At 41.2% G+C, this 21091-nt stretch overlaps 2 protein-coding genes across 3 annotated transcripts; both read right to left on the bottom strand.

Moving 5' to 3' along the window:
• Nucleotides 1-990: 990 nt before the first annotated feature.
• Nucleotides 991-4306, bottom strand: LOC133133971 (cystatin-B-like). Its single transcript, XM_061250294.1, has 3 exons — nt 4147-4306; nt 2436-2537; nt 991-1353 (listed from the first exon to the last, which is right to left on the bottom strand). The coding sequence occupies exons 1-3, from the start codon at nt 4210-4212 to the stop codon at nt 1225-1227; spliced, it is 297 nt and encodes a 98-aa protein (XP_061106278.1). The 5' UTR covers nt 4213-4306; the 3' UTR covers nt 991-1224.
• Nucleotides 4307-10613: 6307 nt separating this feature from the next.
• On the bottom strand, nt 10614-16997 carry zdhhc23b (zinc finger DHHC-type palmitoyltransferase 23b). Of its 2 annotated transcripts, none has more exons than XM_061249001.1 (6): nt 16730-16997; nt 15554-15618; nt 14679-14852; nt 13625-14278; nt 12821-12988; nt 10614-12393 (listed from the first exon to the last, which is right to left on the bottom strand). In XM_061249001.1, the coding sequence occupies exons 3-6, from the start codon at nt 14813-14815 to the stop codon at nt 12123-12125; spliced, it is 1230 nt and encodes a 409-aa protein (XP_061104985.1). In that variant the 5' UTR covers nt 14816-14852; nt 15554-15618; nt 16730-16997; the 3' UTR covers nt 10614-12122. The 2 variants fall into 2 exon arrangements, with proteins under 2 accessions (XP_061104985.1, XP_061104986.1); XM_061249002.1 differs by having other exon boundaries at nt 15554-15614.
• Between the last annotated feature and the right edge of the window lie 4094 nt (nt 16998-21091).

Below are 21091 nucleotides of genomic sequence, written 5' to 3'. Positions count from 1 at the left end.
ACGTACTTTGCTGTAGCATTGAAGGTGTAGATGTGCAAAGCACATTGTAACTGTCATCTTATTTTCAGGTCCTCCAAGCGATACTAAAACTCTTTGCATTTGAATGGGTCTCTATGGGAATTGGGGGGTGGGACTAGATTCAATTGTAAATGATGCTGAACAGTATGGAACACATCTGTCGGCAGCCTGTAGCCTAGTGGTTAAGGTACCCACAAGGTCGGAGGTTCGATCCCCGGTGTAGCCACAATAAGATCCGCGCAACTGTTGGGTCCTTGAGCAAGGCCCTTAACCCTACATTGCTTCAGGGGAGGATTGTCTCCTGCATAGACTCAACTGTATGTTGCACTGGATAAGAGTGTATGCCAAATGTTATTAATATAATGTAATGTTGACTAAATGGCTTTAAGTCATAAAGGGTCCAAGGTATCAAATGAGCCTCAAAACATCATGCAGCTGCCCAATGTGCAGTAGATACAAGAATCCTGACAAATTTTCCTATTGAATGTATAAAATACACATTAATAAAAGCTATGAGTCTGTGCTTTAACCACATATGAATTGTTTGATAAAATATTAAATCAGAAAAAGACAAGGTGACCCCTTACTTTTGAACAGTAGTGCACATTGGGCTTGATCTACTATGGATACATATAGTATCCTATGGATAAAGGCGCTATAGAAATCCAGACCATTTACCATCCTCATTAATAGAGTAGTTGCAACAATTCAGTAATATTTCAGGTCTTGGGAAAATTGACCACAAGCTCATACTTAATCATGAGACAAACCTTGAAATCGGAATATTAAAATAAACTGAGTTTTTTGGAAAATTTTGCATGCAAATAACTGATTGAAAACACTTTGAATGGCCCCGTCTTCATAGAATATCCCAGTCAAATATCTGAACCATTAGGTCATCAGAATTATGAGTTATTAAATCTCATAATAACATCGAGAAAATACAATTTAAAAAAATGAACAGTGCTGACATTATAAGAATACAGCCAGTTGCCTTTATTCACTGGAAGTTTACAACAAGATTAACTAATTCATTAGCGGAGAGAAATTGCTGCAAATGTCACTGCATTTAAATTTCAGTAAACAGTGTAATAAAATACACGGGCAGAACCAAATGTAATGCATGCAAGTTATAAACAGAATAGAGACATTGTAGTCTAGATAACAGGCACAATACTCCTGAGCATCCAGAGGAATGTTGGATGGTCAGAAGTAACCAATAACGTCAGAATGACCCTTGCCAATCTGGTGACCATGCAGTGAAAGTGGTTCGTCGACATGGGGGAGGGGTTTAAAGACACGCAGGTGCACATATTCCTCTCCACCTACATGGACCTGCAAGAGAAATGCAGAACAATGAGGACAATTGTCCTATCGCCAGACAGGACCATCTCAAGAGTGAGAAAAATTAAAATACAAAATGCTGTATTGCCATAAAGTATACTTGTAAATGTTTCCAATGCGTACACATGGAAATAAATGGTAAATGGTTGGCATTTATATAGCGCCTTTATCCAAAGCGCTGTACGCTGTACGCTGCTTCTCATTCACCCATTCATACACACACTCACACACCAACGGCGATTGGCAGCCATGCAAGGTGCCGACCAGCTCGTCAGGAGCATTTGGGGGTTAGGTGTCTTGCTCAGGGACACTTCGACACAGCCTGGGCGGGGGATCGAACCGGCAACCCTCCAACTGCCAGACGACTGCTCTTACTGCCTGAGCCACGTCGCCCCATCTAGTAGTACTGTGCTAAATGTAGTCACTGGTTGCACAACCTTTTGCTGCAATAACTGTAATCAAACACTTCCTATAATTTGAGATCTAATGTAACATTTTGAGTAAAGATTTGAAACCATTCAGTGTAACAAATATGCAATAAGGAAATTTGGAAGTGGGCAAATACTTAAATCAGGGCATTGCACATTATAAAATGAATGCAACAACAACAACTAGGCTAATAATAATAATAATAATAATAATAATATAATAACAACAAACAGAAAAGAAAATGAAAATAAATTATAAATAACAAATAACAGATACAATATATTTTTGGTGGTCAGCAAGGATGCATTTTGGTGCCATTGGAGCTGTTGGCCCTTTTCCTGGCAGGATTCCCTTTCCCTTTCTCACTCTCCCATTTTAATATACATTCCAATAAATATTTATCAATGAACATGAAATAAAAAGCATTGCAAGTGTTTGAATTGAAGCAAGCCAACTAGGTAGACTAGCTAGGCATTTTGTAATGTGTAATACTATGTATTGTAAATCTGTAATACTGTTAGCAACTGGACAGAAATTACAATAACCAAATGCTAGTCATTTGACAGAAGTCCATATTGTTAATCTGATTATGGTAATACAAATATACACATTTCTGAACATTGTAATTGACTAATTGAACATGCCTTAATGAAGTAGTTGGTTCCTGCCACCACTTGAGTTGCAAATGTCTTTGCGTTGAAGTCATCAAACTTCCTCCCAGTAGCCTCCTCTGCCTTTGGCTTAATCTTGGACAAGACAAACACACAGAGACAGAATTAATTCACTATAAATGAGTGACACAGAACCGTGTTTTCCATCCTCTTGAATGTTGCAAACTTCATGCAAAACATAAGCATTGTTACAGGTACTACTAAACTCATTAGTTAATTGGTCTGTCAGAAATAGGATTAGTCTACTTTGGTTTCAAAAGCAACGATGAGCTGTATCAACATTAAAGTGGAGTGGCCTACGGTGATGCCATGGTACCTGAATGATAGCACCATGCAGGGGAATCGTACTGCCTAAATCGTACAGACCCTACAGATTGCGCCACACAAATAAAAGCAAAATTAGTGCACTTTGAGAAACCAAAACCTCCTGGCACGCAGTGGAAGCCATGTTCATACAGTATGTGGGGATTATTTGTTAACCATTGCAAACCAGCTGAGAATTATTATTTTTTAATTAAAAAATTTTTTGATTTGTCTTTCGTTTGGCCACTAGCCTTCCGCAAAAAAAAAAAAATTTGCTTTTTAAAACACATTCAAAATCATTCATGTCTGTTGTGCTGCCTTCACTTATGCTACAATATTCGACGGTATAATATCATGTGATATGATCATTTTGTTCTCTAAAGTGCTATTTATACTAGTATGCTGTATAAACACTTACAATCTCTATTGTGAAGTGGTGTGAGAAATAACACCAGAGACAGTTCTGTGGTGTTGGCGTGAAGGGTGGTACTTCTCCGCCCTTCTCCAAAACTAAATAACGGACATATTTAATACTTTCATCATGTCTCTTCAATGCCATCTTGTGCAAATTGCATATAAAAACCTGTTACTCCTTTAAAGAGAATCTGTTGGGTAACACCAGACAAAAAAAATCTTCTGACAATTTTAATCAAATATTCTTTGACTTTATATTTTTTCAAACTAACGTAGATAATCAGTAAACAATATTCAGTGTTTTTCTTTTATTTTGACCAGAAAATAGTCCCTTAAAATGAAAGTTTCCTAATCTTATAAGCAGTTAATAAATACAAATCCATCAATATTCTGACAGTATGTTTTTTATTTTTTTATGCATTGTGAAATTGCTCAGACATGGATTGCAACACAAATCAAAGAATGATTTATATACTGCCAGATGGGGGTTTTCCACATGAAAAACATCGTGATTATGACTCACGACGTCCCGCCCTGTAACCACGCCACTCTAAACAAGTCTCTTCTGAACTGAAGGCTACGTAATCTGACGCACCGAGGTTATGTTAGATTGATATTCGATATTCAATAAAACTTAACCTCTACTTCGTATCAGGCGAATCCTCTCCATAGTATTGCGGTCTGTGAAAGCATTCCACATTATACTTTACACAGCGACCCATAACTGAATTCGTGTAAGGTACAGAACTACGCGTTCCCGTTCGTTTGTGTTCCAACCAGGTACATTTACAGTTGTTAGCGTTTGTATGGATGTTAGTTTACGTACAGATCTGCCCAGCACATTCATGAATTTACGTGGTGAAAAAAGTTACAGGAAATATGAGTGCGAAAAAAAAACCTCATAGAATAAATGAAAGTAGTCATTGCATAGGAGATCAATTGGAGATTCACGTGCAAGTTATCTTACCTCATCACAGATTTTCTGAACTTCTGGAGTGGCCTCCTTCGGTTTGTTCGTTCCTCCACACTGCATGGTGATAAAAATGGAATTCTAAATTAGACTAGATAAACAGAGATAGGCTACGACATGTACCATCAAGACGGAACTTCTGTATTTATTTGGTGAAATCATGTGACTGGGTTAGAGCGTACCAACTGAATAACCCAGCTCAAACCTACGATATTTGAAATTGGCTACATGCAATCCGACAAAAAGAATAGGCGACTGATAACGAGAACATTACCGTTATCGTTAACACCACCGATACATTTAATTTAACCATGATACATTAAACCATGAAAATGTATTTAAAAAATTGTCTTGCTTTCTCTTCTCCCCTTATATTACTTGGTTTGTTCGATGATGCGTGGCGTGCGTCCGTGCGTCCCAATATCCAGAAAGTTTATACTTTTCAAGTCCACTACCACCCTCCTCCACTCCGTGTCGCGGAAACTTTTCTTTGTGGACTCCCTCCCTCCACTGTCCCAAGCGTACGAACAAAATGGCTTCAAATGCTACATTTTTGTTTGTAGGCCTATTTAAATTGCCAAAAAGCAAACGGACAGTTCACAACCCGGGCAGGAGGACACACAAATTTGGTGAAATATTTTGCATAATTGGTGGAATTCAAGTTGCCAACTCTGCTTTCTGGATCTGGACAGTGCCAGATTTTGTGGGTTGGGTTTTTATATGGGGCGGCAAGGAGGTCCTGGATTCGAATCCTGGTCGGTCAGGGCCTCTGTGTGTGGAGTTTGCATGTTCTCCCCATGTTTGTGTGGATTTCCTCCGGGTACTCCGGATTCCTCCCACAGTCCAAAGACATGCAGGTTAGGTTGATTGGAGAGTCTAAATTGCCCGTAGCTATGAGTGTGTGAGTGAATGGTGTGTGTGCTCAGTGATGGACTGGCGACCTGTCCAGGGTGTATTCCTGCCTTTCACCCAATGTATGCTGGGATAGGCTCCAGCCCCCCTGCGACCCTGTTCAGGATAAGTGGGTTAAGATAATGGATGGATGGATGGATGGATGGATGGGTTTTTATATGGGCGTGAGCACGATGAAGTCACCCAGAAATGTCAAAATATATTATATTTGGGGTGTGTTCCAGTCGTGTACCCTCCTTAGCTCCACTACCACCCTCCTCCACTCCATGCCCCAGAGACCATTCTGTATGGTCTCCCTCTCTTCACTGTCCAATTTTCTAAGCATACGAACAAAAGACTTTGACTCCGCCCTCCTCCACTCGTTACAGGCTACTGTATCCAACTATGAAACTTACTAGTGATCTTGTAGCTTTAAATGGACTGACCATGTGTACGATCTCTAATTGGCTTTGGGAATATGTGTGGGCTTGCCAAAAAAGAAAGATTATGATTAGGCTATTTCTTCAACACAGGACGTCGACGTCGATGAGGTGAAGAAGAAAAGCATGTCCCAATTTTCTTCACTCCTCCTCGTTCACTCTTTAACTCTACTCCTTTGTTACATACTTCCACTGGAGAGGAGGAGTGGTAGTGGGGGAGTGGAGTAAAGGAGGGTGGAGCGAAAGATGGCACTGCCTTCATTGATTTTAATTTATCACCACAGACCAGAGCAACACGAATCAGGCATAATACAATGATTGCAGCACAATAGAACAATGCTAAAACTTGATGCATCACTGATAACTGATAATCCAGTGTGCAGACATAATATCAACTGCCCATTTGGAGGGTAGGTCATAGGCAACCACCAAGAAGCGTAATTACCTCACCACAGATGTCCACCTGCAGGTGATCCCAGGGTTTAGAGGACCAGGCAAGAGGTTGCAGAGCCTGGTGGCCAGTCTTGCTACTCATGAGGCAGGCAAAGCAGTCCTTCACCAGGGCCTCAATGTCTCTGTCTACCCCTGGCCACCGAACCAGGTCTCGGAAGTGATTAAAAATGATTAAATGAGGAAAAACAGAACAAATTGTATTAATAATCTTTACATTATATACTGAATAAGTTTTGTAGAAATTTTAGTGAAGCTTCACATACAATTTCAAACATCGGCCGAGTAACACAGGGAAAAAAAGTCTTCTAGTCATTGACAACATTACATAATGAATAAATAACAAGATGAACCGAAACAATTGAGGGAAATTGAGCTATGCTTTGATAGAGACAGAGCGAGACCCACAGGATGGCACACCCCCAGGTAGCAGCCCCAATCCCCACTATTAAAAGGTTGTCCTGTTATACAAAATATTTTTTCCATGCAATACAGACTATTATTACACTTATAATACAAAATATTTAACTGCAAATAAAGCTATTATGAGGCCTTAAATCCTGGTGATAATTGTTAAGTCCTGCCAAGATCATTTCATTCCTAAAGAATTATTAAAAGTATTATTATTAAAAGTACTATTAAGTGATAATAGTCCTTGAATGGACAGACTATGGGGTGGCTTCCACTGGATTGCTAACCCTGGATTGCTAACCCTCATTCACCCTGGATTGGTCTCAACCAATGTGAATCTGTTTGGCATCACCACGGAGATGCGCTCTCGGTGGCCAGTGTTGAAGCTTATTCCTTGGTCTCTATGGAACACAAGTACCTTCCGCCCATCACACCTGTTCCACTCCACCTGGACTATCTGTCCCTCCCTATCCAAATCACAAGTGAGGGCCACAGAGTTGCCAGTGAGAGCTGTCATGTTCCTGAATGTGTTAACTCTCACAGCCAGAGACACTAAGACAGGGATATACACTAATATACAGTGCCCTTCATAATGTTTGGGGCAAAGACCCAGTATGTCTTGATTTGCCACAATTTTAGATTTGGAAACATACAATTAACATGTGGTTAAAGTGTGGTTCTCAGAACATGTGGTTCTCAGAATTTGTTAAAGGGTATTTGTATACATTTTGGTTTCACGATTTAGAGATTACAGTTTATACAGTGCCCCCATTTCAGGGCACCATAATGTTTGGGACACATGACTTCACAGGTGTTTGTAATTGCTCACATGTATTTAATAGTGGTGCCCTGAAATGGAGGGACTATGTATAAACACTGCTGTGTTTTCTTTTCTACATGGTGAAACCAAGATGTATAATTTTTTTAAATTAAAATCAGACCATATGCACTTTAACATCATGCGATTTATTTCATTACAAATCTCAAATTGTGGAGTACAGCGGCAAATAGATAAATGATAGCTCTTTGTATCAAACATTATGGGGAGCAAATGTGTTGACCTGAAATCATCAGCACTCCAGAAAAAATGAAACAATGCCTCCGCAATAGTCTTGGCAGATACAGTATATTGCGGACGGGAACCGCTTCCAGATATCAAGTGGCATAGTCTACTATGACTAATACAAAACGAAATCCTTTTGTGCTCCACACTAATTGTCTGATTTAACCAAGGGCTACTGGCAGATTCCCTTGTCTCCGGAGTCCAAGGAAAAATCAAAATTTTCCACACCGTTCAGATTACACCAATTTGTTCCGCCAACCTTCCAGCATCTGATGGACAGGCTTTTCAGACCGCATACAACCACACCCTATCTACCACACCCTACTATGCCACAGTCTATCTGGATGACATTCTCATTCACAGTAATGACTGGCAGTGGCATATGCAGCATTTGCAAGCAATCCTGAAGATGTTGCAAAGGGTGGGGCTTACTACAAACCTAGGGTTGTGTGCAATTGGACAGGTGGACATAGGGTACTTGGGGTTCCTCGTGGGACAGGGACGAGTGAGTCCACTGGTTGGTAAAACTGTGACCATTTCTGCCCGTTCCTAGCCCAAGTCGGCAAACGCTTGTGCTGATTTCCTCTCCCGTTCCTCAGGGTTACCAGCAATTACATTTGGGGGGCAACGCAAATATTTGTGGGGCAATGCTTACCTGCCCTTCCCAGATCCGAGATAGCTCGTCCTTTGATGAAGCTCTGAATTTTAAATGAAAAAAATCTATATTCTCAATAACTTGGTTGTGTTATTTGTTGAAAAAATCCAATGTGACAACTTCCCCATCTGTCTATAACTCTGTATTGAAATAAGATATGAAGGTGTCCAATGAATACAAAATACTGTATGTGCCTGAGACTCCATTCTTTCCCTTGGTATGCAATGTATTTCATTGTGATGTACATTCAGTGATCACTTTATTAGGTTGACCTGTACACCAGTTTATTCAGTCAATCATGTGACAACAACTAAATGCATAAAAGCATGCAGATGTGGTCAAGAGGTTCAGCTGTTTTTCAGACCAAATGTCAGAATGGGGAAAGAAATATAATCTAAATGACTTTGACTGTGGAAATGATTGTTGGTACCAGACAGGGTGGTTTGGGTATCTCTTGGGGTTCTTACGCACAACAGTTTCTAGAGTTTGCAGAGAATGGTGAGAAAAACAAAAAACATCCATTGAGCAGCAGTTCTGTGGGTAGAAATGCGTTGTTAATGAGAGGTCAGAGGAGAAGGGCCAGATTGGTCGAAGCTAACAGGAAGGTAACAGTAATGCAAATAACCACACATTAAGACAGTGGTATGCAGAAGAGCATCTCTAAACACACAACACGTCAACCGAAAGTGGATAGGTTACAGCAGCAAAGACAGAAAGAATGAAAAGTGAACAAAAAAATCCCGCTCACCCCCACATGGGGTTAAATTTTTGTGTACTCCTGCAAGCCAATATTTTAACCAACTCCCCAGAATCTGCTGAGAATTGTAGAGAAATAATCTGCTTTTTTGCCTGATGAGTATTTTATCCTGTGACATTCTTATGATCAGCACATTAATATGATGACCAGTCCATTTCGTCTGATGTAGACAAACCACATTACAGACATGTCTAAAACCTCTTCCTCTTCCCTGTACAATTGCCTTGATACTCAATTACCCTTTAGTATTCGATTTATAGCTTGTCTGCCTTAACCCCTGATGTGATATGATCTTGAACATTTTTAACACAGAATATTTACAAAGCGTGACCGTTGGATTAAAAAAAATGAGTACAAGGATACTGTACTACTGTACTGTAGCCTGTTTGTCTAATTGTTGAATGAATCAGTTACCAATAATTAAAGTATTTTTTCTACTGCACCGAGTGTGATAATCCCACTCTTCACAAACATCGCTCCCATTTGATCTGCATGTTCAGAGAAAGCCATATCTCAACAGTAATTCAGTCTGCATTTTACCTGTGATGAAAATCAGGCCAAGTAGTGGGATTATGTTCTGGATCTTGTTCTGAAGGAGCAGTGTCTGATTAAGCCATCTGAACCTCATGCTGCTGTGTCTCTGAAACGTCTAAGCATAATTTACAACTGAATCTAGTCCCACCTCCCAGTTCCCATAGAGATCCATTCAAATGCAAAGTTTTTTAGTATCGCTTGTAGGACAACCTGAAAATAAGATGTCCAGACTCTGATGATGTTGATGGGTCACAGGACAAGCAACCAAATAGAGAACATGACTCTTTTATTTGACATTGTGTTAATTTGTCTCAAATATTGAAATGGGGCACTATATATAAAAGGTTTTTGCACAGGGACCTTTTCCTTTTTTAATTATTTGAAACTTTAAAAAAATAAAAATAAAAAGTGATCTTGCTTTAAAATGTTAAGAAATATGTGATGTTTGTACCATTTAGAGGTCAGGTTTGCTTTTGTTCACTTAGATATTAATTGTAAAAGGCTTTTTGACCAGGGGTGTTAGCACACCACTGTAAGTAACCCTTTGTTTATTCCCACCTATAAAAGTCAGGATTTTCAGCCTGGGGCAGGGCATATAAAAAGCAATGAGAAAAATTTGCCCAACAGGGAAGTTCTGTGGTATCTGGGAACCTGACTGGAAAGTGATCAGGCTTTTGTCTTGACTTAAATAGAAGTGGGGTTGCACTGCCAATGTCTAAGAAATACAGTATGGATTATGAAACAAAGTGATGGATGGTAATAAATGGTTGGCATTTATATAACGCCTTTATCCAAAGCGCTGTACAATTGATGCTTCTCATTCACCCATTCATACACACACTCACACACCAACGGCAATTGGCTGTCGTGCAAGGCACCGCCCAGCTCGTCAGGAGCATTTGGGGGTTGGGTGTCTTGCTGAGGGACACCTCGACACAGCGTAGGTGGGGGATCGAACCGGCAACCCTCTGACTGCAAGACGACTGCTCTTACTGCCTGAGCCATGTCGCCCCCATAATAATTGGTAATAGGTAATAATAGGAACTCATAACTGAGTGATTGCTAGCGATAACCTGGTGTGCTTGGGCCTTGGGAAACACAGTGTGAGCATCCTCCAATTGTCACAGCATCCCTGATCATCAGTGTCAAACAAAAATTTTCTTTTGCTAAAAGTAAAATTGTTGCAATGTTACGATTATGTTTTAGAAAATATGCCATTTTGAATATATGCCATTCTTAAGTATTCATATACCAAGGCACCAGCATATTTGATATCTTTATTGATCCAAAACCAATTTCAGTGAATAATGGTTATTTGGAAAGCTTTTATCTCAATATGCATTGCAATATGCACAGGTGGAGATACTGATGTGCACACCTTGCTGAATTTAATTAACAAAAAAAAACCAATCATACATGTAGTTCATGCAGTACAGGCATGTAGGCAATAAGCATTCTGTTATGACCAGTTTCTGTACAAAGTCTGTATGGCTTAAATAAAACTCATGAAACTAGTTAAGTTTGTGAAAATTAGAACATGTGTTCTCTCCTGATATTCAACATTTTTAAAAACTGTACAAATCATCAATATGCCACCAAAAATGTTTGTACTGAAAATGATCAAATGCAGCTCTGCTCACATTTAACACTAGAAGGGTGCTATGTTTAATGAGTGGTAGCTCATCTAAGCTCCGATCACAGCATACAGTCATCTGCAATGGCAGGGTTGAGAATGTGGCATAGACGTTTTTTGTATGCAAACACAGGAGTGAGAAATCTTGCATAGTATGCCTTCAAAGAGACACAAGGGCAGTATTTTGCCAAAACTCAACTGGATAATATCTCAAATATACACATGATCACATTTACATCAACAGAGTTAATAATAATATATTATTTACATGACACTTTTATCCAAAGCAACTTACAGTTGATAAGCAGGGGCCAATCCCCCCTGAAGCAATGCGGGGTAAGGTTATGTTCCACTGAAAAGGCATCTTTGGTCAACCAGATCATTACAGAGGCACATACTTGAATTATCATGAGGAATGGACTTGAAAAGATAAATTCTGAGAAAATGTTTCTAGAAATGTCACATTTTTCATGAAGAAAAATTATGAAATTGCAGGATCTAACAATGAGATTTCTGATGCCCCTCTTATAACAAGAAAACAATTAGCTCAAAACACTCTCTTGGATATGGACTAAAGGTTTTCCAAGTTTTATGACAGGATGACTATGCATTGAGAAAAATGGTTCTGTGGAGTCCTGTAATATTATTCAGAATCAGGTTTTGAGAACACTGACTCCAAGGATAGAAATAGTAAATAATTATACTAATTTCACCATACACATGGCATAATCATTCAAAATGTGGTATTATCCTGAAAGTTGAATAGTTTTTTCAGAGGAACAGAACTTGGGGACTTGCTCAATGGCCAAATAAATGCACAGATCTTATCATGGGTTATCATGGTCATAAGGTTGCTGGTTCAGTCCCAAGTTATGTACCTTAGTCACGAGGCCACAGGCTAGTTCATCTGCATGTGGCCTAGTGATACCATACTGGCATCCAGCAATGTACAGTAGTAAAGCCAGGAAGCTAACCACAACTCACTACAAAAGAGAACTGAATACGTGCTGACAGGAGGTGAAGTCAAGTGCACGTGTACCGAGATCACAGCATTGAACTTCACTACCAAACAGCACCATGGCAAAATATATTTTGCTTCTGCATCAACTCCAGGTCTTTGAAATAAGAGAAACAGGGCTCTACACAAGGTCATGAAGCCGAAAGGAGGGGGTATCAGTGGAAGAATTCATGGTCAGGAACTCAGTCCAGTTGCTGAGAAAACCATGAGAGTAGGTCCCGGTATCGATAATAAGGCCCCAGTGTCTTCGCCCCTGATTATGACGTAGGGCTAGTCGCACCTCACGCTCTGTCACATTGTAGCTGACATTGAAGAGCTGTACTATGAGCAGGTACAGCAACCCTCCTGTCACAATGCTGCAGTACCAGGAACAGGTGAAACACAATGCCCTGCTGTAAACACAAACACACACAATGTCACAACTCAACACAGTATCGAGTTTTCTCTGTGTTGTGCTGGATGGTAAATGGTTAGCATTTATATACCGTAGCACCTTTATCCAAAGCGCTGTACAACACACTCACACACCAACGGCGATTGGCTGCCATGCAAGGTGCCAACCAGCTCGTCAGGAGCATTTGGGGGTTAGGTGTCCTGCTCAGGGACACTTCGACACAGCCCGGGCAGGGGATCGAACCGGCAACCCTCCGACTGCCAGACGACTGCTCTTACTGCCTGAGCCATGTCGCCCCTTAGGGCTACCCCTTAGGACTACCAAGCACAGAATATCTGTGCTTGGTAGACCCCAATAGGCTACCAGTACTGATCAGAGTCCAAGACTATGTGACTGTGTCTGTGTTGTGTGTAGCCTTAGGTTACCTGTACTGGGTATAGACCCCAGGGCAGTAGAATAGGGAAAACAGCACGTTCTGCTTGGGACACACACTGTGCAGAACCAGGCTTATCCCTTGCACTGATGTTAACAGGAAGAGGAGGAGCGTCAGCAGGAAGCAGCGGTGATTGGCCCGTCCCACGCAGCTGTTTATCCTGGTCCACATTATAGTGACAGACAAACGACAAATGTACTAAGATCCTGGGTTGATCTCTCTCTCTCTCTCTCTCTCTCTCTCATAATCTTAGTGCGTCTGTGAAAATCACAGATCATTCTTCTTATCATTCTTGAGTGGTAGGGGTATTATCCTTTTCCCTTCATGCAGCATCATGCAGCGGTAAATGCCCTGTTTCAAAATCACATTTATTTCCTTTATTATTTTTGAACTCTGATTTTTTAATTAATAAATTAGGACATCAAATTGTATTCACAGGCCTAATTGATCACTACAAAATTGCTCCATCAATGTAAGTGCAGGCAACATTGTGCTTTCCCACTGAAGTGCCTTTAGCTGCAATCTCTTTTCACTGCAGTTGGAGGGGTACATTTCATAAAGACTGCCATCAGGCATTCTGCAAGCATCTGAAAGACGACATTGACAAAAAGTCACTGCTGCATGATGGCACAAGGACAATCCCACTGAATCAGACTATCCATTTATCTATCATTAGCATTAGCAATCAATGAAATGAACCATCCAGCTGCCCCATCACGGTTTTGCCTCTCTGTTTTTTGTGGGAACAGATGACATAGACCATTTCAGACAGACAACGGTGTTTAATGAAACCCACCAGACACAGTGGTGGTCCAGGCGGCGGACACAGAAACCACAGATTCGGCAGTGCCCGGCCCGAGGAGGCTGCAGAATCCTGCAGGTGCTGCACCATTGACTCTTCGCCCTCCCACTCTGCATCATACACAACTGCTCCGCTGGATTCACACCATTGCGGGGGGAGCAGGCAAGCTCAGGAGGATCGCCATGATTGGTCACAGTGTTTTTAGTGTCGGCTGGGCGGGGCCGCAAATACCCTGGGTCCCTCTTGGTCAGGGTGAGAAAGAACAAGGTCAACACCACCCCCATTGTCACAGTGCAGAGCTGCAGAAGGCCCACATCACCCCGTGGCACCACCTCTGTGAGGAAGAGGTAGTACATGTAGCCCAGGGAGAAAAGGGCGAGGCTTAGGAAGAAGAGGGTTTGGCTCTTTCTCCGGTGTGTGGCATAGTAGTACCACAGCACCAGCACTGGCAGCCCAATCATCACCAACACACCCAGGAGCAAGTGCAATGCTGCCAGGTGCAGGAAAACAGGAAGCAGCACCAGTGGCGGAATGACAGACAGGTCCACCCGCCTTGCCCCACGGGGCCAGGGCACCCGCAGTCTGTCCCGCACTACTGCAGCCACCTGCGAGAGGGTGCTCTCCTTTTGGGCCTCCCCCTTGAACCACCTGAGAGAGACAGAAGTGGTGAGAAGAAGAGAAAATGAGAGAGAATGTGAGAAAGAATGGAGGGAAGAGGAAAAAGCGAGAGTGTATTAAGGAGAGCAAGACAGAAAGACGATTGTGACAACCTCTAACATCTCCTTAAACCTATATATGTTATATTATATTATCGCCATTTGGCAGACGCTCTTATCCAGAGCGACATACAGTTGATTAGATTAAGCAGGAGACAGTCCTCCCCTGGAGCAATGCAGGGTTAAGGGCCTTGCTCAAGGGCCCCAACGGCTGTGCGGATATTATTGTGGCTACACCCGGATTAGAACCACCGACCTTGCGTGTCCCAGTCATTTACCTTAACCACTATGCTACAGGCCGCCCTGCAGGTAAGTCCCCCACTGTTCCTCACCTATCACAGGCCTCATCCAGGTGCTCACAGTCACAAAAGCAAGCTGCCATATGGGTCCGTTCTCCTTCATGGCTCACAAACTCACAGCAGCATAGAGACTCTTCTGGCTCTGTTGGCCGTCTTGCTTTCTTTGTCATAATGGCTGGGCTTTCAGCCTATTGTACACTGACAAGCCTGCAGAGAGAAATTGTAGAGGAATTCAAAGACCCTTAACCCTGGCCCTACTGCTATCCCTGTTGCTTTGACACATTGGAATCTGGTCTAAATGACCGAGCCAATTTATTTAGGGAGAACAGAGAAACCCCCAGTTTTTATTGTGCCATGCTAACTAGGTCAGATGTCCTCAGTGTTCCTTTTTTTATTTTTAGTTAACCTAATTCCTGTCCAATGCCTTTTATGCATGTCCTTCATTGGAAAGATATCCGAGTGCACAGCATGAAACGTGCTGCATAAAATTATTATTAGTTGTAGCCACAGCAAGGTGTACACAATAATATTAACACCAGCATAAACAGATGATAATAATAATTGGGTACTGGTGTGCATGTAAAATTTGCCAGTGTTCGCCATGCACTGACTACTGATCTTCTGATGTAGAAACAAAACAAAAAAATTCCCCACAACATAAATAACATTTAACATATTGCTGAGCCTGTTGCAAATGGTAGGCTACTGTGTTTGTGTCACAACTGACATTTGTTACCAAAATAGCCAGTGACTACAATAACAACGAATTAAAACTACTACTTATAAAATGCATTCATATATCTCCTTGTACACTGCTGAAAAGCTCTTAGCAAATTATTTCATTTTGAAAGAGACATTGCAAGGCACTGTAGATGTGAAAGATAGGAAAAGACAAGTTCATGCCTCACCTTGTTTTACTACAGCTTACTCTGTGTAGACTTTGTAGCAGAGGCAGCTTTGACCTGAAGGCTACCTGTGCCAAGAGGAAACCATCATTTTACACAAATGCAATTCCTTTTTACCATCGGGGCGACATGGCTCAGGCAGTAAGAGCAGTCGTCTGGCAGTCGGACGATTGCCGGTTCGATCCCCTGCCTGAGCTGTGTCGAAGTGTCCCTGAGCAAGACACCTAACCCCCCAAATGCTCCTGACGAGCTGGTTGGCGCCTTGCATGGGAGCCAATCGCCGTCGGTGTCTGAGTGTGTGTATGAATGGGTGAATGAGAAGCATCAATTGCACAGCTCTTTGGATAAAGGCGCTATATAAATGCCTGCCATTTACCCTTTACCATTGAGACTACTTCAGTTTTGCAGGTTGTACTGTAGGTGCGGAAGATAACAAAAGACAAGCAGCCTGCATGCCTTCCCTCCTTCAGTAAAATGTGCCTTTCAGGAGCAACAACCCACCCTTCTAAGACCTAGGCTACATTTGCAATTTGCCTTGACACTATTCATGGTCTGATTCTAGCAGTGGCCCAGTAGTCTCATGATTAGTCTTAAATACTGAATACATCTATTATTTGTAATTGCTTAAACAGACACAGATTAAGTTTAGTCCTGGGCTAAACTGAGGCTTGTACGGAGAAATTCAATTTAGTCTAGGAGTATGCTTAATCCATATCTGTGAATCTGGCCCTTAATGTTTGAATATATGAGATAAGTAATTTTAATCTTTAAATCATTAATAGCCCTGGAGCATTTCCGCTCAGAATAACAGACAGGGTCAGATGACGGTTGAAAAAAGAAGTTGGCACGAACTAGACTACCAGTAAGGGTAAAATATTCAGGAGGTGGTGAATGAGCTTTTCCAGACCTCGCAATATGTTTGTTTATTTGAACAAGATACGATACGTTTTCATTTCCTATTTGCCTTTACACTAAGAATTCAATTCTCTTTCAATGCACTCTTTTTAAAGTTCATAATTTAACATTAAAATTAACTCGATAAACTATTAATTATTAAGTATCTTGCACCGTATCTATAGACTACGTTGAAAAACAGAACCGAAACAAACTGAATTAACAAGAAGTTTTTTTTTTTTTCATGTGACCGGTAATATCATGCGGAAGCTGTGAATGACTTACCAACTCGCAGAGAAGATCCAGGATCAGTTGGGGTGAAAGCTGCGTGCATGGGGAATTTAACGTTGCTTAGGACAATCGACAGTTTTAAGGTGTATTCTGGTGTAATCTAAGAACAGATATTTCCTTTTATTTTATGTTAGCCGTACTGGACACGCATCAAGGCGTTTCGCCATTATTCAACATAGAAACAGCGTGGACGACACTACACTTTTCTGTTTCTGTTGATGGGAGGTGCCACGAATGCGTCTAACGTGCGGGTTCACGAAGATCTTTCAGACGCGTTCAGCTTTGTGTTTGGAAAGCTATCTGTTATGTCATATGAGGTACACAGGGGGCGCACACGGACCGTCAGAAAGATTAGTGTCATATAGGCTACTGAAAGCACAGTATTTTGGTGTCTAAAAATATATTTTATAATAGTATATTGCTATTGTCCTATGTGTGGTGTTTCTGAGGTATAAGATCATAAGGTCAAATGCCCTGATTTGCTCATTATAATGTTGCTGTTAGTATACCAATAGGGGGTGTAGAGAAATTGATCCATGCTTTTGTTACATGTAGGCTAGATTACTATAATGCCCTGCTATCTTGCTGCCACGATACCTCACTAAAGAATCTCCAGTTTATATAGAATGTAGCATCTGCATCTTGACTGGAGCTAAGAAGTCATACCCCAGCTTTGCTCCATTGGCTACTGATTAAGTATAGGACAGATTTTAAGGTTTTGCTCCTGACTTTAAAAGCTCTGAATTAACTTGCACCAGTGTACATACATAACTAAGCTGCTTTTAACATATAAGCCCACACAGTCATTCTATTCTCAATATGCAGGCTACTTGGTTGTCCCAAGAATATCTGAAAACTTGATGAGTGGTAGAGCTTTGTCCTACAGTACAACCTTCAAAAATGTATATTTAAATTTTATGATAGGGTGGGAGAATATACCATTGACTATTGTGGGGTGGCATCCTTCCTTACTGTCACCTGTCAATATGCTGTGACCCCATTTTCCCTGGGCTGCCTCTTGATAAGTGGGTTCAGTTGTCACCCTCTCATGACTGCTTGGGTTCTCAATTCCTGTCCAAGTAGCTATGCCATAGATGACTCCTTTTGTAATCCCCAGTTGTATCCCGGTTTCTTCATTGCACTCCCCTAACAACATTTCTTAATTTTCCCTCTTCGTACTGCTGCCGAAACCTGAGAATGCTGTCATCTGGACCCCCCCCCCCCACCACTGCTGTCCAGCTTTCCAACCGTCTTCGCCTGCACCTGCCCCTCCCTTCCTGTTGCTCCCCACCATCGCTGCCTGGCCCCACCCACCATCTGAGCGGCCATCTCAGGACTGCCACTTAGCTGTGGCTAATTTCATTAATGTGATCTGATTGGCCGTGTTGGCCATTAAAACCTAAGCCAGCCAGAGGAAGATGGGCTCCCCCCCCCCAAGTCTGTTTCCTCTGAAGGTTTCTTCCTCTCAGTCACCAGGAAGCTTTTCCTTGCCACTATTGCCCTAGGCTTGCTCTTGTCACAGTTGCACTTTTAGGCCAGGTGTTGTGGCAATTATTTGTGAAATATGAGAAACAAATACATTTTGATTTGATATGTCTATATTATTCAAAATGGGTGTTAATTATGACAGCATCTTCACAATTTGGTACACAGTCCAACCAATTTACCCATGGTTCTCCATGCAGGTTGAGTCTGAGATGCTATGTGTGAATGCCTCGGGCCTCCAGTATACTACTTACACCTTTCCATTCTTTATAAAATCTCTTCCCGGTTGTCAGAAAGATGGACATATAAAAGATGCAAACTGCTTTATCTCCACCTCCACACTAGCCATTGCACACTGAATGCAACAGCTGAAAGCTGTGTTTTTTACTTCTCCTGTAGATTGTGTTTAACTGCTTTGCATGCCACTTGTGTCAACCTTGTGTCAACCATCTTACTCCAACTGCCTACCCGTCATGGCTCCTTTCTATATTTATATCTGTTTACCTTAGTGAGGAAACAGAGGGTTGAGTTATGTAGGTAACCTTGGTCCTGTGAATGAGGTCAACATGCCAGACGATATTGCTATTTGGCAACACGCCATGGGGTGCAGTTGGCAAAAGAGCATAGTGGTATTGTACGACTGTGTATGCAACAAAAATTATGCAACAGAGTTATATGATGTTGATGACTTCATACCAAGGGTGAGTTGTGATAAATGCAACACATTTACAAAATGTGATACAGCTTTATTTCTCTTTATATTTCCAAGTGAAAATCCACTCCAAAAACAACTCGACCACAGAGGGACGTGTAGGCCAGAAAAGGCAACATAGATAATAATTTATCTGTTATGTTCAAACATATGGGAAAACTATATACTTTTGTTTCAATACATTTACTCTCATGTTTAAATCTTTTCTGAAAAGGTGGGAAAAGCCAAATAACTGTCAATTCAGAAGAGACATGACAATTTTAAAGTTTGGTAACAGGTACAAAACAAATATATAAACACTTAAACATATGATTTAGCACTATACAGGCAATAATAAAAATGTGTAAAACATATGGAATGGTTGCAAATTTGTCAGGAAGAGGGCGCAAGTACATGTGGTCCCTACGGACAGTGAGGAAGATCGTGAGGGTGGCCATAAATAACTGAAGGATCACAGTTTATGAATTGCGGCAGGTTTCTTCTTGGCATCACCTAGTCTCAAAAAGAACCATAAAATGGCGCCTCCATACCAACAAACTCCTTGGAAGGGTGGCACGAAGGCAGTACTTAATGAGCACAGCAAACCAAACCAAGAATCTGGAATTTGCCAAACATTGGAATTATGACTACAAGAGAGTGCTATGGTCATATGTAACCTAAATTGAGTGTTTTGGCCATACACACCATCCACATGAGAAATGCATACAAGGAGAAGCACTGCATACACACTGTCAAATATGGAGGTGGGTCATTGATGTTTGGGAGATGTTTTTCTGCTTGTGGTCCAGGGGCACTATTTCAGATCAATGGCACAATATACATGAAAATCCAAAAAAGAAATCAACATCCGTGTTCTGCATTGGCCATATCAGTTTGCAGACTTAAATCCTATCAAAAACCTATTGTGGGGGTCCATAAACACAAACTCATCCATCCATCCATCCATTATCTTAACCCGCTTATCCTGAACAGGGTCGCAGGGGGGCTGGAGCCTATCCCAGCATACATTGGGCGAAAGGCAGGAATAAACCCTGGACAGGTCGCCAGTCCCTCGCAGGGCACACACACCATTCACTCACACACTCATACACTCATGCCTATGGGCAATTTAGACTCCTTAACCTTAACACAAATTATATCAAATAATCTTTGCCAGGGGTACCTGTTGTGGAACCTGTTTTTTGGGGAAATACATTATTTTATTTGAAAAATGTACGGCATGTGTTGATTTCAATTTACCATGAATAAAGCACACTACTTTACACATGTTGGAAAGGAATGCTTATATCAGTAACTATTATTTTTTAGTTTACGGTATTTTTTGATGCACATTTATCAAGGGTGCTAATAATTCTGGAGCCCACTGCTTATACATTCAATGACCACTTTATTAGGTAGACAAGATTGTTAACGCAAATATTTAAGCAGCCAATTATGTGGCAGCAACTGCTGATCAAAGCAAAGATTAAAATAATGAAAAGTAAATCCTTTTAAATATCTAAAAAACTATAAAGAGCGGTAAACAGTCAAATCGATTAACAACTAAATCAAATCAATATTGCAGAACTTGCTACAGTTCAGACTGTCACCATTAATTTGAAGCTATTTATGTCCATATTACATTGGGCAATCCATGTAGGAATTACATCCCACAAAGCTCCATTTTATGGGACCAAATGAAATTGGACACCCGTGAAGCCACTTTAAAACATTATTATGCCCTGAAGTGGGGTAACTATGTATGAACATACAGAGCCAAATCAAGATATATATGCTGTTTACAGCTTACTTACAATTACGGCAAAAAAGGTTGTTGTAAACAAATAATTTTCAAAAATGTAGAGGGAGAAATTTCATGTTTTCATTCTGCCACCGTGAGTGTGAAAGTTTATGAATGAAAGAAGGGTTCCAGGTTTTGGTATAGGTCTGGAATATTGTATATTCATGGAGTGCTGGATGGATATACAAAGAGGAAATTAAAGAGATGAAAGACAACTGGCCTGGTTTGCAGTCTGTGAGAGAGAGAGAGAGAGTATGGGAGAGAGAGAGAACGAGACAGAGAGCAAGAGTGTATGTTTGGTGATGTGAACTCTATTATCATGGGTATTTTCCTCCCCTGGTGTATGGGGGGGGGGGGGGTCGTGTGCCATGTAGGAGTG

This window comes from Conger conger, chromosome 7 (assembly GCF_963514075.1).
Source record: "Conger conger chromosome 7, fConCon1.1, whole genome shotgun sequence".
NCBI classification, from domain to species: Eukaryota; Metazoa; Chordata; class Actinopteri; order Anguilliformes; family Congridae; genus Conger; species Conger conger.
This window is presented reverse-complemented; position numbering and strand designations above follow the sequence as displayed.

What these genes read in the sequence shown, in the direction of transcription:
- LOC133133971 (XM_061250294.1), bottom strand. Translation starts at nt 4,212, where the DNA reads ATGCAGTGTGGAGGAACGAACAAACCGAAGGAGGCCACTCCAGAAGTT. An exon ending in TTCAGAAAATCTGTGATGAG is followed by an intron (nt 2,538 to 4,146) that starts GTAAGATAACTT and finishes GTCTTGTCCAAG; the next exon opens with ATTAAGCCAAAGGCAGAGGA. An exon ending in GAACCAACTACTTCATTAAG is followed by an intron (nt 1,354 to 2,435) that starts GCATGTTCAATT and finishes TTTCTCTTGCAG; the next exon opens with GTCCATGTAGGTGGAGAGGA.
- zdhhc23b (XM_061249001.1), bottom strand. Translation starts at nt 14,815, where the DNA reads ATGACAAAGAAAGCAAGACGGCCAACAGAGCCAGAAGAGTCTCTATGC. An exon ending in CTGGACCACCACTGTGTCTG is followed by an intron (nt 12,989 to 13,624) that starts GTGGGTTTCATT and finishes AATGTGGACCAG; the next exon opens with GATAAACAGCTGCGTGGGAC. An exon ending in GGGGTCTATACCCAGTACAG is followed by an intron (nt 12,394 to 12,820) that starts GTAACCTAAGGC and finishes TTGTGTTTACAG; the next exon opens with CAGGGCATTGTGTTTCACCT.